Source organism: Ambystoma mexicanum, chromosome 3p (assembly GCF_040938575.1).
Source record: "Ambystoma mexicanum isolate Mex_15411 chromosome 3p, UKY_AmexF1_1, whole genome shotgun sequence".
NCBI lineage: Eukaryota > Metazoa > Chordata > Amphibia > Caudata > Ambystomatidae > Ambystoma > Ambystoma mexicanum.
The window spans coordinates 1262491191-1262507083 of record NC_090925.1 but is presented as its reverse complement, the minus strand read 5'-3'; the positions used below and the strand labels follow the sequence as shown (position 1 = coordinate 1262507083).

General features: G+C 44.6%; 1 protein-coding gene across 3 annotated transcripts in view; it reads right to left on the bottom strand.

Annotated features, from left to right (window-relative positions):
* The window catches only part of ZC3H7B (zinc finger CCCH-type containing 7B), a 1285355-nt gene that overhangs the window by 286171 nt on the left and 983291 nt on the right, over nucleotides 1-15893 (bottom strand). For all 3 annotated transcript variants that reach the window (XM_069652753.1, XM_069652751.1, XM_069652754.1), the window contains exons 20-21: nucleotides 4638-4771; nucleotides 3351-3456 (exon numbers count right to left, since the gene is read on the bottom strand). In XM_069652753.1, coding sequence (XP_069508854.1) covers nucleotides 3351-3456; nucleotides 4638-4771 — 240 coding nt within the window. The remainder of the gene's footprint in view (nucleotides 1-3350; nucleotides 3457-4637; nucleotides 4772-15893) is intronic.

Sequence of the window (15893 nt, the reverse complement as noted above, 5' to 3'; positions counted from 1 at the left end):
TAGCATATAGAATACTGGTTCAGTCGGGGGATGAAGGGGGAGTGGGTCTTCCCAATATGGCAGCATACTACGGGGAGGCACAAATGCAGATCATGGTGGACCTCATGGACACTACCACACAGAAGCAATGGGTCCACATGGATAACTAGGTCTTGGCGCTGGTCACGCTGGGAGAATGGCTCTGGGTCTCGCAAAAAGAACTCCCCTTCCGAAGGGTGTTAACACACCTGATTTTGGCTGTATTTTGGTCAGTGTGGCGGGAGGGGGAGGTACTCGCTGGGTCTCGTCATGGCCATCACCTCTCAGCTGTGTATGGGCGCCACCCCCGAGGGATGAGATTGTTGACCCGGGGCACTATCAGGCCTGGTACGAGGCAGGACTATCAAGGGCAGGCCAGTTGTAGGAGGGCAGTGAATTTCTACCCCTGGCCAGGTTAGAGTAATCTCTATGTATAGGGAAACTATCTACAATTTAAGGGGGCGATGACCAGTTCTAGATGGGGAGAGAATGTCTGCAGGAAACTAACCCCCATCAAAGGGATCTTGCTGCACGGTAGTGGTACTAAAGGGCGTATATTGAGGGTGTACACTGAATTAGGGCATTGTGACCACACTGATTGTCTACTGGCGAGGAATAAGTATATTGTCAGGGATTTGGCAATAGACATGTCCGACCAGACATGGCTGACCATCTGTGGAGGGGTCAGGAACACCACGCAGACCCTGCAACACAGAATGCAGGCATACAAGAAAATCCACTGCTGGCAATACGTGGCGGCATGGTTAGCAAAAATGTACACAGGGCGGATTCGAGATGTTGGCGATGCAAGCAGACGCAGGCTGACTACTTTCACATGTGGTGGGGGTGTTCCTACATGCAGAGGTAGTGGAAGGAAGTGTTGTTGTGGCTTAAAGACCTGGATGGGATTTAAAAGGGAGCTTTTGCAGAGTTTGCTGCTATTTATATGATAAGATACGGTATAGCATTTATAATATGCCAATACACAAGTGTGTCAAGGCACTACGAGGCAGGGGAGGGGGAACGAAGGGAGGAGAGACAACGATTCTACTAGGCCAAGTGTCATTCAGATCACGCAAGTGCATGGGATGGGGGAAGGAGAGTGCAATACATGGGAATAGAATAATAACAAGTAAAAGTAACGGCCAGCAGGTGGCAAGTGCAAATGTAAGTACATAAATCAGGTTTCAAGTGCTGGTAGTGGGACAGTAGGGATACAGAAACAGTCCCCAAGTGCAGGGGTTGCCAGGCAGGCAGTGCAGGTGTGTGAGATTGCTGGGGGAGAGACTTGGGCCCGAGATCAGAGGGTGACCAGGAAACTGGTGCAGTTTCAGTTTCAGCCAGGAGGTCAGCAGGGGAGAGGAAGAGAAAAAGCAGAAGCAAAGAGAAAGGTTTTGAGGTGCTTCCAGAACCGGATATGGTTCCCCTCAAATTTCAGGGAGGCTGTTCCAGAGGGAGGCGCAAGCTGAAGAAAGATCTACCACCAACTCGTTGCTTGGAGAAGCGGCTGACCCTGAGGGAGTTTGAGGCGGATGAGCTTGAGAAGGAAGATATTTAGGAAGAGAGAGTTGAGGGTATTGAGGCCCCAGGCCCCAGAAGGCCTTATGGACAATGCAGAGGGTTTTGAACTTAATCCTCGCAGCCACTGGGAGCCAGTGCAGAGATTTCAATCCTGGAGAGATACGATCCCTGGGCTTGAGGCCAAGGACAAGTCTCGCAGTCCTGTTCTGAATAAGTTGCAGAGGGCGGAGAGTAGAGGCAGGCAGATTTAGAAAGAGTCTGTTGCAATAGTTCAGCCTAGAGAGAACCAGAGCTCTTGTCATTTGGGGTGGAGGTAGAACAGGAGGACACACGGGTAGAGGGTCATATGGTGCGTACTTTGATTGTTGCTGCACGCAGTTGCGTGGCCCAGCACGGGAAAAGAGAGGGGACCACCTTGGAGTGGGTGCAAAAGGTGCAAACAATCTATGAGATGGAGTATCTTACGCACTTGCTTGCTGAAACCCTCAGGGACATAGAACGTGAGTGGCTCCCCTTTTACACACAGTATGGCCATTGAGCCGTTAGGAAACCAATCGGCGTTAAGGAAGGTGCAAGGCGGATGCGACTGTGAAGGAAATTTTGTTTCGTTTTATTTCTTTTGTTTCGGTTATGGACTATGCATAGGGGCATGGGGGAGCGAGTGCGGAGGGAACATCTTGAACACTGATATGAAGCAAATATTTTCTTATTGAAAGTGTAACCGATTAATGGGGATTTGATGTGTTACAAAAATGACAAATATTTGATTTTCAGAAGGAAAGAAATAACAGAAACCCCCATAAGTTCAGAAAGAAAAAATACTGACAAAAGCTCATAAGGATGTATGGTGGCCTTACGAGCAGTTCCCATTGCCTCACTTAATGAAGCAGATATATTAATGATTATGATGCTTAGAACAGTGAATAATGCAAAGCATGTGAAATTATAGAATTATTATTCACTATTGTATAATTGTCATACTGCAGGAAGTGCTCACTGGAGAATCTGGCCCCAACGTCCCTGGGTAGTTCCTTTTTATCAGTGATCATACTTTGTGGAAGTTCCATCCGCTTCTACAAGTCTAAACCTTGACATCATATAAGTTGCCATTTGCCTACCAGCAATCAATCACGCTACCACCAGTAAGTAGCCCTACCAATGTCCATTACCCAACCAAAGAAAACAGCAACCATAAATCACCATGGCACCTGTTAACTGTGAAATACCTTGCAGAGACAACTGCTACAGAAATAATTTGTAATAGCCCTCTACATGGCATTAGGCTTATTAAATGTTTTAAAGAGACTGATCTTTCAAGTGCTTACTTAAAAGGAGGGAGAGTAATGAATGGGATGTTGAATACTAGTGGCCGATTGCAAAAGTAAAATTCAGCCAGGTTTTCAAAATTAACCTGTACGGAATTATTCATATTTCATATGAAAACCTAACTGGATTTTACTATTCAGTCGGTTGACAAACCACGCCCTAGATGGGCTCCTCCCATGTTATCCACTGAAAAAAAGAGAATCACTTCAAGAGAAATTCAAATGTACAGAATGTAAAGCGTAAACAAATCACTGTACATTCCAAACACACTATATGTTTTGTGTTTTCCATCAAGGTCGGTGTCGACAGTGCCTACATCTGGAGATTTCCTGACACACCAGTGCCTGTAATACGAATCTAGGACAGGTGGCTGGCTCAATCACATGCCATGCTCTCGTGACATTTTACTAAGTCTGCCCCTATCCTTACTGCTCTTCTAGTTCTCCTCACCAGTCTTTTATTTCCTCCCCACCTTCAATGCTCACATCATATTGCTGAGGGAAACTCCGGACAGATGGTAGTGGTCTAACAGCAATCCACTTCTTCTTGGCTTTTGACATTACTAGAAGGATTCGTCGGTCCTTAGTGTAACTGGAGAAAGGAGAATAGAAAAAGATGGAGTTGTGTCAGAGTAAGTCATTAAATTGCAACTTCTCTTTTGACGAGTATTCCACTGTGGGAATTCAGTATCTACTGACCAAGAATAATACCACATTACCCAAAGACGATTCTACTGTTCAGCTTTCGTCACACTTCGCTTCCCAGTGATTTAGTGCAATATGGGATGGTGTACATGCCATTTTGGTATGTGGATCTTGGGGCCCCCTCCACCATCTCATCCCATACATTTCTTCCCCCAACTAACCTCACTCTTCCACACTCACCTTTCTGCTCTGTCGCCTCTTGACCCTGTCCTTACTGACAGCCTGAGGGTGGGCAGTACGAGGTACAACTTACTGGGGCGAGATATGGTGGTGATATCTGTTCCCATACCCAAGCAAGCCTCCATGCTTCAAAGGAACGCATGTGCACAGCAAGCCCATCACACAACACACCTACTAATGGTACTTGTTATTGGAGAATCAATTTCCACCACCCAAGTATAGTTGCCTCTAGCATTTTGTACCACATTAGCTTACACCTTCTAGCGCCACCCGGCTCAAGGCAGCATACTGGGATTTACACAAATCCAAGCTTAAACAAGCCCCCTTCCCCAATCTTCCTGCCTAAGCTATGCCTCATCAATAATACATGCTCAGTTTGTCCAAAGCTGCATTTACCCTGCCCTCCTATGCCCCCTTTCCAGTCAGAATCCTGTCTGGATAACACAATTCTCTGTGCTTGCAGTCTAGAACCGTTGTAACTACTGCGGTATAAAAGACTACTGTCATTAAAATCACATGGCTTAATCCAATAATCTTCATATTTTGTTTCAGTCATAGAAACATGCCAGCCTTAAGGGCCTTCCAGGTCAGAAAATCCTACCGTGTCCTTTTATGACTTCAAAAATGTACAGCATCACATAGCTTACCATGCTCGGTAATAGAAAACATTGAACAACTGTTAATGTTTACTCCCTACTGTCTTGCCTCACCAATCCCCCTTGTGCGCATGGCAAGGATGTTTTGGTGCATTATTCCCCGGCCTTACCAATTCACTCAGCATATATATATATATATATATATATATATATATATATATATATATATATATATATATATTCTCACTCACTCACTCACTCACTCACTCACTCACTCACTCACGGCACTTACTTGTGTCGTGCTTTGGCACTGCAGTACTTCAAGTCCTTGTCAGGCTCAATTACATTTCCATGTTGCCAGCACTGGCTGCACACAAACTTCATCTTCAGATCGGGGGTGCCCAAGACTTCAACCTTTGAAGGGAACTAGAACAGAACAGTATGAGAAGAGAGCCCAAAGTTTACAAGAGAAGGCAAAGAGTGGGAACAAACATGCAAGGGCAAGACACATACTAATTGCCAATGCCTACATGTTCCTTCTTACACCCCCCCATAGTCACTGTACAGTAAATTTTGGAGCAAATCATCCAAGGGAGGTATGTGAAAATAGGTATTGCATTTGACCAGTACTCGCTGTTAAGCAGATTCTCAAATCCCTGCGTTTAGGGAATGGGGTTACCTTGCCCAACCTATGCAAACAGGTAATATGCAAACCTATCTAGGCGCAATAAGTGGTATCTGTGGTCGAGCTATCAAGGCCAACTCTTCGGAGGTGAGCTGGCTTGACAGGAATACAGGGCAATACAGCATTACTTTGAATAAAAGAACATCCATAGAGTTACTTTAAATCTCAAAGTTAAGGAAGGTGTTGATGCAGATTGAAGGTAAGGAAATCAATTGGCTTAGAGACCCTTGGAGAGTTCTACGGTCATGATCATATTTGTTAGTGTCACTTGCAAAGTAAAATGTCAGCCAGGACCATCAGTTACAAAGTTTGACAGTTTGTACCGCAGTGGAGTAGCACAGGCTGAACTGTGGGAGTCACTATCATAGGAATGAATGGAAGGGATGGGCCGACTTCTTATTGGCTGGAAGGGATACTCTTCTTGATTCTGTGTCCCCTCCCCGCCCACTAACGTTAAAGGGGATCCTTATAGTGACACTTGCTAAACTGTGTTAGGAAAGTGTAAAGAGTTTTTTAGATAAAGCGATCCAGTAAGACAATCTTAATGGATCTGCCAGAGTTTATACAAAGTGTAACCAACCCCTCACTGAAAGAGTGACTAAAAAGCAAAGCTTAGACCAAGGAGATCAGGATCCTGGTGTAAAGTATAGTTTAGTTAAAGTATAGTTACCCAAAACATTTGTTGTTGAAACATAGATTATCCACAAAAGTATTAACAATATACCTATTTATTAAATAACACTGGTGTAATATAATACATATTACAAAGTAAGGAATATACACACACACACGTACACATCACAACATCAGTGTATTATTGGGACACCAACTAGGTCATCAGACCAAAAACAGTTGGCAAGTTATATACTGTTACATAGACTAAATGGGAGGGGGTGTTAGCACATATCAACCTTAGAATACGTAAAACACACATCAACACTGGGAAAACAACATTGATCAGGCTACCCCTTCACAGAAACAATGTTTAAACACTTGTTTCAGGCAAGTAGCCAGTTTTGGATAATTAGGTGTTTAGAATGTTAATCAAAGTTTTCCCATTATAGTCAATGGGGCTCAATGCAATAGTAAAATTAGAAAATAGGAATTGCAACATTCAAACTCTGAAAGAGTGTCCAATCATTAATAGCCAGCTCAGCCACATTCATAAAATCACTCTGGTTTGGGTGCGAATTAGAATGACAAGGAATTCCCAGCCCAGTTCAAACCAATTTCAATCGCAAAAGGACTCTTCCAAGTCTAGGCTCCTGCCAGAGCTCATGAAAATTACAATTTTCTCCCCAATGCATTGCAGGAAGCCTCCCAACTAAGACAGAGGTCTTAAAAAACAGAGCCTGTACAAAGAGGTTAGCCATTTTGGCCACCAATGTTAGAAACAAAATTGCTGAAAGAAAGCCGCTCAGGGTGCACCAAAGTTTCAAAATAAGGTACTACTACCACCAGCTCAGCTTGTCTGGGCTACACTGATTAAAGAAAGCTTGGCCCGAAAGTAAAAAGAGAGGGTGAATAAGGTTTTCCTGTACATCTATATTTCAATAAACGGGTCAGTGTTTTCCTTCTTTGTCGTCATTCATCACCTGAAGGTCGTCATCAATCTTCATCTTTAGTAGACTTCTCAGAGTTCTGTAACCACAACCGCATTGATTGTCTTTATCTGGGCCGTGTGTGCAATCTGCCTTTAAGGCCCACCTTGACCGCAACAAGATTCTACAATGGGATTTTGACCAATCTCTGCAGGCATCTCTCCTTAAGCCCAGGCAGACAAACCTGGGCCCTGCACCTGAATCTCTTCTGGTGGGGGTCCTCTCTTGGCACTCCCAACTGCGTGGCTGCAATGCAAGCTCCTTGGCCTGCACCTGGGACCTGTAAGTAGAATGTAACTGTACAGTTCTAACCAGTACTTGACTACTGGGTTTCTTGTATTCAGTTCTATAGACTGAACTCATTAAAATTGCCTTAAAGGTAACAACTATTACTTAACTGTACTGCATTGCTTGACAGTTGGTTATTTGAGTGAGTCTTTGTGGGACCTTGATCCGAATTATCATCATTTGCCTTTTTATAAAGGTTATGCGTTTGAATTTTTCAAGTATTTCCCCCACCTTCAAATTACAACGTATTCCTAGGAGCAATTTTCATAACCATCCCTATGGGAGGGTTCTGAGAAGCCAACCTAGTTGGTGAATGTTAAGGCAGTTTTTGTACAACCCTTAGATGAGGGATCTACAACCACAGACCTTAATGGGGGACCTAACACATCCGACAAAAAATGGAAGCTAAACCTCTCTTAAAAGGTGGCTACTGTGGTCAGAGTGACACGGCTGAACTCTCAGGTCCCTACACAGCAAACATTTGTGAAAATGGCTCCAGCACTGCAAAACAACTTAACTGGAAAACTTGAGTATCATCAATAAAGTGACTCCAACATTTACGATAAGCAACATTGATTTTTCTTACTTCCTCAAAAGTTGGTGCATGTTTGAAGCAACCCCACTAACACACCAACCTTGCTTTGTAGCAGAGTTTGGAAGGAGCATAGTGCCATTTTTACTGCTAAGAGTTCTAACACATGTATGTGCTGGGTCACCTGTTGCTGTGTCTATGCGCAATGAGTAGCAAGTTATTGACAACGGGCTCCCCAGGCGACCTGTGAGGCATCTGTAGTGATGGTAATCTGAACAGGAGGGCAGTTGAGAGGTATGCCTTTTAGCATATGCGTTTGTCTCCACCATAGTAGACTGTGTGCCAAATGCGATACTGCCACTAGAACGTCCCAAACGCCAGACACTTGAGCAATTGGTGTGCAAGCGACTACTGTAACTGACACATGGATGTGCGAGAGACATGGTGTAAATACAAGAAGCCATCAATACTAACAGCTTCCTGACTGTTTTGTGTGCTCTGACTTGATAACAAAATATTTGGGCTAACAATGGTTACACTCGTCCTTGCAAGGGATAGGCTATAGCCTGTTCCGTGTTTACAATTGGCCAGTGGAATTGTTTGGTGTGTGATGGTTTGAGACTTGACCTTGTTGATTGAAAAATCCAGACAGTGGAGAAGGTTCACATTTTTTTTTTTTTTTTTTACAGTTATGCAAGCCTCCGTCTCTCCTATTATCCAGTCTACATAAGGGTAAATGGGAATATTTTGGCAGCGAAGGTGTGCCGCCACCACAGCAAGCACCTTGGTGAACACACAATGTGCCGATGCAATTCCAAAAGGAAGTACTTATAACTGGAAGTGACAAATGCCTTTGTTGTACAGCAACTATTTCCTGTGACTTGGGGGCATTGCGATATATAAGCATGCATCTTTCATGCCCAATGTTGCCATATAATCATCCTCTATGATTACCTCCTGAAGGATCGTCATGCTAAGCTGTTGTGGTTTTACATACTTGTTCGCTGGCCCTAGGTCTAGTATCAGCCTTTTGGTCTTGTCTTCTTTGGGTACTAGAAATTACAGAGAACAAATGCCCATGTTTACCTGATGGTATGTGTTAAGATGATTTTCAGAATCAGCCCTGTCAACAGATTCTGAGTGGCCCCCATATTCCGGTGAACAGGGAAAGACACTACTGTCTAATGTGATAAATCTGAAGGTGTGTCACTCGCTAGTCCCCAGGGATCCGTATCCAGGTGGCCAGGACACGACCATCGCTTTTGTCATGTTAGTAGTATTGATTGAGCGTGCGGCCACCCAAGGGTATCTTGGCGCTTTTGGATCCAGTTCCTGGGGGTGGACCAGTGCGGGAGGATCACCTGGATGAAGGGTCTTCGGGGAGTGGAAGTGGAACATCGGATGGTAAGATGCGGTATTCCCTTCCCTGTAACACCTTTTCCCCATCCAACTAGGTAGGACACCAAAGAACTCAACCCCCACCCCACTTTCCCAACACAAACACTTTCTCACAGACAGCTCACCGTGAGCGACAACGGACTAACACCAGAGCCATATACCTGACATGTCCCAATAAAATGATCAAGCAAGGTCAGGCAATTACTGATCATTACACACACACGGACTTCCATCACACTTCCCCACACGGATAAAAGACGGAGCATGAAAGCACACTGAGCAAGGCAAAGCACATGAGGAAACAGCAGTTCCAAGATGGCAGTTTAATACGAGAAGAAAGACGGCGAGATCAGAGAGGGTTGCTAGGAGGGAAGTGCCCTTAACCTTTTCAGACCGTTACTTTCGTGAAACTTGGAAAGTAAGAAACCTAAGACCAGGAACTAAAGCTTACAAAACCTGCATTGTGTGTCGGAGGTACCCAGGGCTCTCCCGCGTCGATAACCAAGGCGGAAAGGAGCAATTGGCGCTGTGGTACTGTCCTTGGCTCCTACAACAAAGCAGCGCCAGTAAAGACAGCACAGCCGGTGAGTCGGCGAGACCGATACCAAACCAGCCTGTGTTTGAACCAACGTTGGAACATTGTATGAAGCGATCTAATGAGAACAGTGTGTGAAACATGCGTGACGAACGATGCAAATATAACTGAACACCAAAGAAGTAATTGAACTTTAGGAGGCCAAGAAAGATACCTTAGACAGAGTGGTCCGGCAACACCTGGGTGCTCATTCGAAAGTCTCTGTTAGGTATCCAACTGATGCAAAGTATTATAAAGTGAATTTTGTGATCGAAGTGGTCCTGCAACGGGTCAAGTTAAACCCTGTGCACATTCAAATGTCTTCGATACATTTATATGAACTAAAATTGGTGCGAGCCCGGCTGAGGGAGATTAATTGGGAAAAGGAAGGATCTGAGCCCAGCTGAGGGGATCCAGAGTGAACCATGAGTCCCCCGAGAAAAATATTCTCTGAACATTGTAGACAGAGGGCTCTGAGCCTGAAAGAGAGGGATCCACAGTAACGATTGTGATAAGGGTCTGAGCCCAGCTGAGGGGGATCCAAAGGTAAACCACTTGAATTAAATCCTTCTAAGAAGAAAATAACTTTATATCATGCTTTTGTACATCAGGCCCTCTGGATCAAGACACTTTTGAGAAGTAAAGAGACTTGGACACAGAAGGTCCTGATGCTGGTAATGGAACTGTATCCTCGTGCCGTAGAAGCCAGAGTGTGCGCTATGCTAGAGTGTACCGCCTTGCCCCGTCCTGAAAATAAGGGGAAGGGAGGCCAATGGCCCAAACATCCTGATGCATCATTTTGTGAACACTTCTTTCTTTTTCATGAACACTACCCCACACTAATTAGCGGTAAGGATTGGCAATTTTTTCCAAGTATAGGCCCTTTCATTTTGACAAGACTCCACTAGGACTGCATTATTGTTATTTGATGGTCGTAGATTGCTCCCATCTGTAGATTTAGGCTTAGATAGGCGTTTATCACACCCTTGTTAAAGTTCAATAAACATCCTTGAACTGTGATCACTTGTGTCTGTCTTACTGTTGACACCATGCTTTTCTTACACTAGCCAATCTCTATCAAGGTTGTGTGACTTGTTGGGTGTCCTGACCCACGTTTGAGCTATCATGCTGCAACATTTGGTGCTGTGGGCTTAGAAAATCCAAGATGGCCAAAAAGCCCACAAGTGCGCCAGAATCCAGGAGAACCACGCAGTTTGTGCGCACACCAAAATGGTTACCTCACTTGCCACCCACCAGTGTAAAGAAAGATCTTTGTTAACAAAATCCACTGTTACTGATGTCAAAAAGTTACTGAAATCGTGGCTCACCAGACCGCTTTAAAGATTCAACCATTTTGTGGGGTTCCACATAACCATTTTACTGTAAGGAGCCCCATCAAAACAATGTTAAGTAAGGATTTACTACCATGTAAGAACCATTCCTGTTTGGAATGCATTAATCCAAGAAAAATCCCCAAAATGGTTGCATTACCAGTACTCACCAATATCAGAAAGCCGGCGTTTTAAAACACCAGACTTTTTTTTTTGTGTGTAAAACTGAATAAATGAACCCAAAGCAGGCCAAAGAAAGACTTACTGAGAGGTGGATCCAATGTAAAGTTATATTCTGAAGTGACTTGAAGGTTTATACAAGACTGGCTGAGCTGTGGATTTCAGCAGTTTAAGTACATTTGGACTGAAAGACACTAAAAACCTAAATGTTTAAAAGAAATGAGTGACCTACTTTTGAGTGTCACATAGGTTGCAATTGTTTAAATGTCATAGTTTTACACTTAGAATCAGCATTCTAGCTGCATATGTAAAAATGGTTAGTTTTATTTGAATGCAGAAAACTGGGTAACTAAAAGTGACATTAGCTGGGGCCTGGCTTAAGGAACTGGATTCTGCTTGACAACTTCCCCCCAATTGGAGTGAAACTGGATCCACAGCAGCTCCTAGGCCTAGCTGCCTTTTGCTGCTCCCACCAAAAGGGATCCGACACTTCTCTGATTGAATTACCTGGGCTCTGCAGGAAATTGAACAAAGCCCTGTCCTGACTCAGGCAAATGTTTTATTGGTGGGAGTCGTAAATGTGGCTTCCTCCTGGAAGGAAAGGGGAGGAGCACTGCATGTGAGAGCAAGCTGGCTTGGCAGAAACTGGGAGGGGGAGAAACTGGAGACAGAGGCTGAGCTTGAAGAAAGTGGAAAAACTGGTTTCTACACCATGTGACTTGGGAAACCACACCCCTGTAGCCAGAATATGGTTTTAGAAAAAGATGAATAACTCATAGTACGGACTTGTCATAATTATTTAAATGATACCATAATTCTTGGGATTTTTCTGCCCACATTTTAAGAGGTTTTTAGAACCGGTGGCATGATCTGGGGGCAAACTAGCAGTTAAGAGGGTATTACTTAAAATGTCTGCATGTGAAAAGTCTGATACTTCATCAATTAATGCCTGCATGCCTTGCACACATTTGGGTAAATTTGAGTAAGAATCTGATATTGGTAACTTGACCAAAAAGTGAAATATGTTGCCATTTCTCAATGCAAGCTCTCAGGAAGAGCAGATTTGAACAGGGTATATCTCAAGTGATATGCATGATGGGTGCATGTAATTTCAAACCACTGTGTAGCTATGAAATATGTCTTTTTGATCAAATATAGATTGTGTGTAAAGTTGACAGGGGTGGGTTCTCTGTATCATAAACAGACCTCATCATGATGACACTTCATTTCATTCCCCCAATCAAGGGGAAGAGGAGGAAGTGGCCAATGCCAAGTGGAGAGGGGCTGGCTAGTGATGCTGCTCACACACCCACTTTCAAAACACATAAAAGCAGACAGACAGACAGGACAGATAGGGACATTCTATTCCATCTGCTGCGGGACGCTCTGCCGGGAAAATCCATACTTTACCTCCATCAACCTCCAGAGAGCCAACATAGAGACTTCAATCTATCCACCTTCACAGACCAAGACTTTACTTCAGAATTTGTAGCAGAGAGGTCAACTACAAGCTAAATCCCTTTTTTATAGCAGGCCTCAAATCATTGCCATTATCACAGCCAGGCGAGCTGTTTGAATCCTTTGCAAGAACTCTTGCCATTTGCCAGAGAGCAGTGTTGTATCCAGAGAGAGACCAGCTGAACCGGAGACCGCTGTATCCGGACCCACAGACCTGATCAGAACCAGAGACCCAGACCAGACCAGCAGAGTAGAGCTGACCCCGACGCTGTGCGCAAGGACCGTCCGTGGCGAGTGAAGAAAACCTGACCAGATCCGTGGCGAGGACCATTCTATTTCTAAATATATTGTGAGTACCTAGCAGAACTGTGCAGAACCAATCTCTTAGTTAAAATAATCTAATCCAAGCTATTTTAATCTAAGTAGAACTGCCTCCTAACTGTCACCTGTCATTTCTAGTTGCTAGCTGTCACTTGGCACTTTGAACTTTTAAAATTTCAAATCTGAAAAACGACCTTTACCATATCGCTCATATCTCCGTGACCGTTTGTCGTAGAGACTTGCAGTAACTTTCCTCTGAAAGCTGGGAATCTTGGCTTTTCACCGAACCTGGAAGCGCATTCCTACCCCCTATACTGTTGCCGCAATCGCGAAAAACGCACTCGCGAATTTTACCGCGATTTGCAAATTTCTCCACGTGTGAAAACAGCAGCTTCCTTGCTTTCCTTGCTAAAAATTCGTTTGCCTCTTAAGAACCATCCCTGAATCATTGCTAGAGTGAGCCTGGACTAATATTAACTTGATACCACTCACCCTGAACCTCTAGAGGGAATTAAAAGCATTTTAGCATATTTTTCACTTCATTGCCAGCACATATAAAAGCATTTTTGTCCTGTGTTTCAAACTTCTGTAGTCTAAGCTTGCTGGGGTGAACTGAATTACATTTGATTGCATTTCTGAGAACTGTGTGCTTTCCTTCCATTTCCTTGCATTGCATAAAGGGGGGGGAGGTGAATTGTCCAAGAAAGTGATTACATTGTCTTTTGCTGAAATCCTATCAAGTTATTTTCTGTACTGCATTTCATTCCACATTGCATCCATTTGAAACCATCAAAGTATTGTTGCTATCTTATCCATCCTATAACCACTCATCATTGATTATAAAGAAGTGTGCTAGTGCCAGATTCTCCGTTGTTAATCTTTATCATATCAGATTAAGTGTGATATTCAATTATTAATTATTATAAAGTGTGATATATATATATATTGTTTAAATTACCAAATAAACCTTTAAACATGCAAAACAGAACTACTTCTTGGCTCAGTGGGGTCAGGGGGATTCCAAGAGAGGGGTGTTATATAGGGGTAGTCATCCAGAACGCATGAACTAGACATAAAGATATATCAATAAGGGTTTCCATTCAGTATCCCAGACTAGGCATTGACTTAGCTGTAGTGTTGAATTGAATCCTCTTACAAATTGGGGGCTCGAGCGGGACGTTTGGGTTAGATCTATCACTTGTGCAGATTAATACAGTGTGCCAGCTGACCAGATACACATATCCGGTCGGATCACCACGCTGTGTTACGCTGTAAAGCACTCCTCAAAGGAACGTTCTAAGGAAAAGGTCTGTTTTGCAAAAATAAAATACAAACTTCTGTAAGTCAGGAAGGAACTCAAATTCCAGAATGACGACCTTGGTAGATATGAAAATAGCCAGAGAGCACTTCTTACATAAGCTATTTGTGAGAGGTGAGTGGACTCATCAGGACCAGACGGTCTGGTTGCAAGCAATCGCACCCCAGATCACGGAAACGGGGTCAGATATATGGAGAGACCAGGGTCCCTTACATGTGGCCCTGAGTGAACTATATATGTCCTCTAAGGCCAAGGATGAGCACAACAAGATTGCCAGGGTAGCGGCATATTTATATTTACATATGGGAGCCATGCAGGACAAATGTGCTGAAGGCCAAGATCTGGCGAGTAGGCAACTGCTGGCATTACAGAAGGCCCAATCTGATCTGGACTCTTCTGAGCAGAGCCTGCAGAGGAGCCAGGAGTCAGAAAATGATAGTACGCAGTATATCATTAAAATAAAAGAGGACATGGATCTACTGCAACAGGAAAAGGCTGACCAGGATACTAGATTTCTGGCCCTGCAGAAGGAGCACCAAGACAGTTTGGACTCCTTACTGCAGAGCCAGAAAAAGCTGGAGCAACAATTAGACTTTAACAGGGCATGCACGGAGCAGGTAGCCACCCTGAAAAGTCATCTAGATAGAGTGAAGGCAAAGAGCAACAAGCTGATTTTGAAAGACCTGGATACCCAGGCAGTGTTTGATGAAGAACGCCAGAAAGCTGGTGCCTTTCAAAGGCAGAGGGACGACCTGGCGGCACAAATGCAGGCTCTTAGTCAGGAAAGAGACGCTTTAGGCCAGGAAGTTTGCCATTTAAAAAGAAAAACAGAAGAAAATCACTTGGTTCTCCAGGGGCTGGGTGACCTCCAAAAAGAACGCCAGAACTTGTTAGAACACACCAGGAGGGTGGAGGATGCTCTGGCAAGAAAGGAGCAGGCCAATAGGGACACAGCTCAGGAGGTAACACTCCTGCAGCAAAGACTGGCCCAGTGCTCCAGGACCAATCAGGAGGCACAGAGAGAGAATGAGGCTCTCTGCCAGCACAATGATAGACTCCAACAACAGGTAGCGATGCAGGAGAGACTGATAGAGTCTAGTAAGGCCTTAACTGAGGAACTGAAGGCGCAGGCTCTTGCATTGCAACCGGGAGCAGGGGCGGATAGAGATGAGGTTCGCTGGGAAAGAGAAACTCCTGAGCATAACCCCAGGAGCCCTAGTACCAGAGGCCTTTATCTCTCTCAGTCCCTGGACTCTGGCACCCCCATGTCCCCTGGCGCACATGAGCACAGGGCCACAGGGATGGCAGATTACTATCCAGCCAGAAGCATGGGGCTCATAGGCCAGTACCACCCAGGAATGGAGGGGCGGGCATCCGGGTATGGGCGCCCAAGCACAGTGCAATTTAATGGGGAACCCCAGGAGAGTAGGCTCATTAAGGGCATCCTGAAAACCTCTGCCGAGTTAGGTCAGTGGGGGGGGGGGTACCCATCAAATCCTGGCAGCAAGGAGGGATCTGAAGACTCCTCTGAGCGGTACAGGATACAGGAGACCAGGTCCCCACATTCTGCCAGCCATTCCCAGGCTCGCAGAATCCGGGAAAACCTGGAAGAACAGACGGGAACCTCTGGGAGCAGTGCCTCTGAGTCAGAAGATGAATGGACCAGGGTTACCCGGACCAAAAGGGCCAATAAGACAAAAAGGGCCTTGCTTAAGGACCCCTTAAAGCAGATTAAGGCAATCAGGAGAGTCATCACGCCTTATCATAAGAATGCCAAGTATTCTGTTTGGGAGCACTTAGAGTTGTTTGAGCAAATGATGGAGACTTTCCATTTGAAGGACAGCCAAAGCTGTATTCAATAT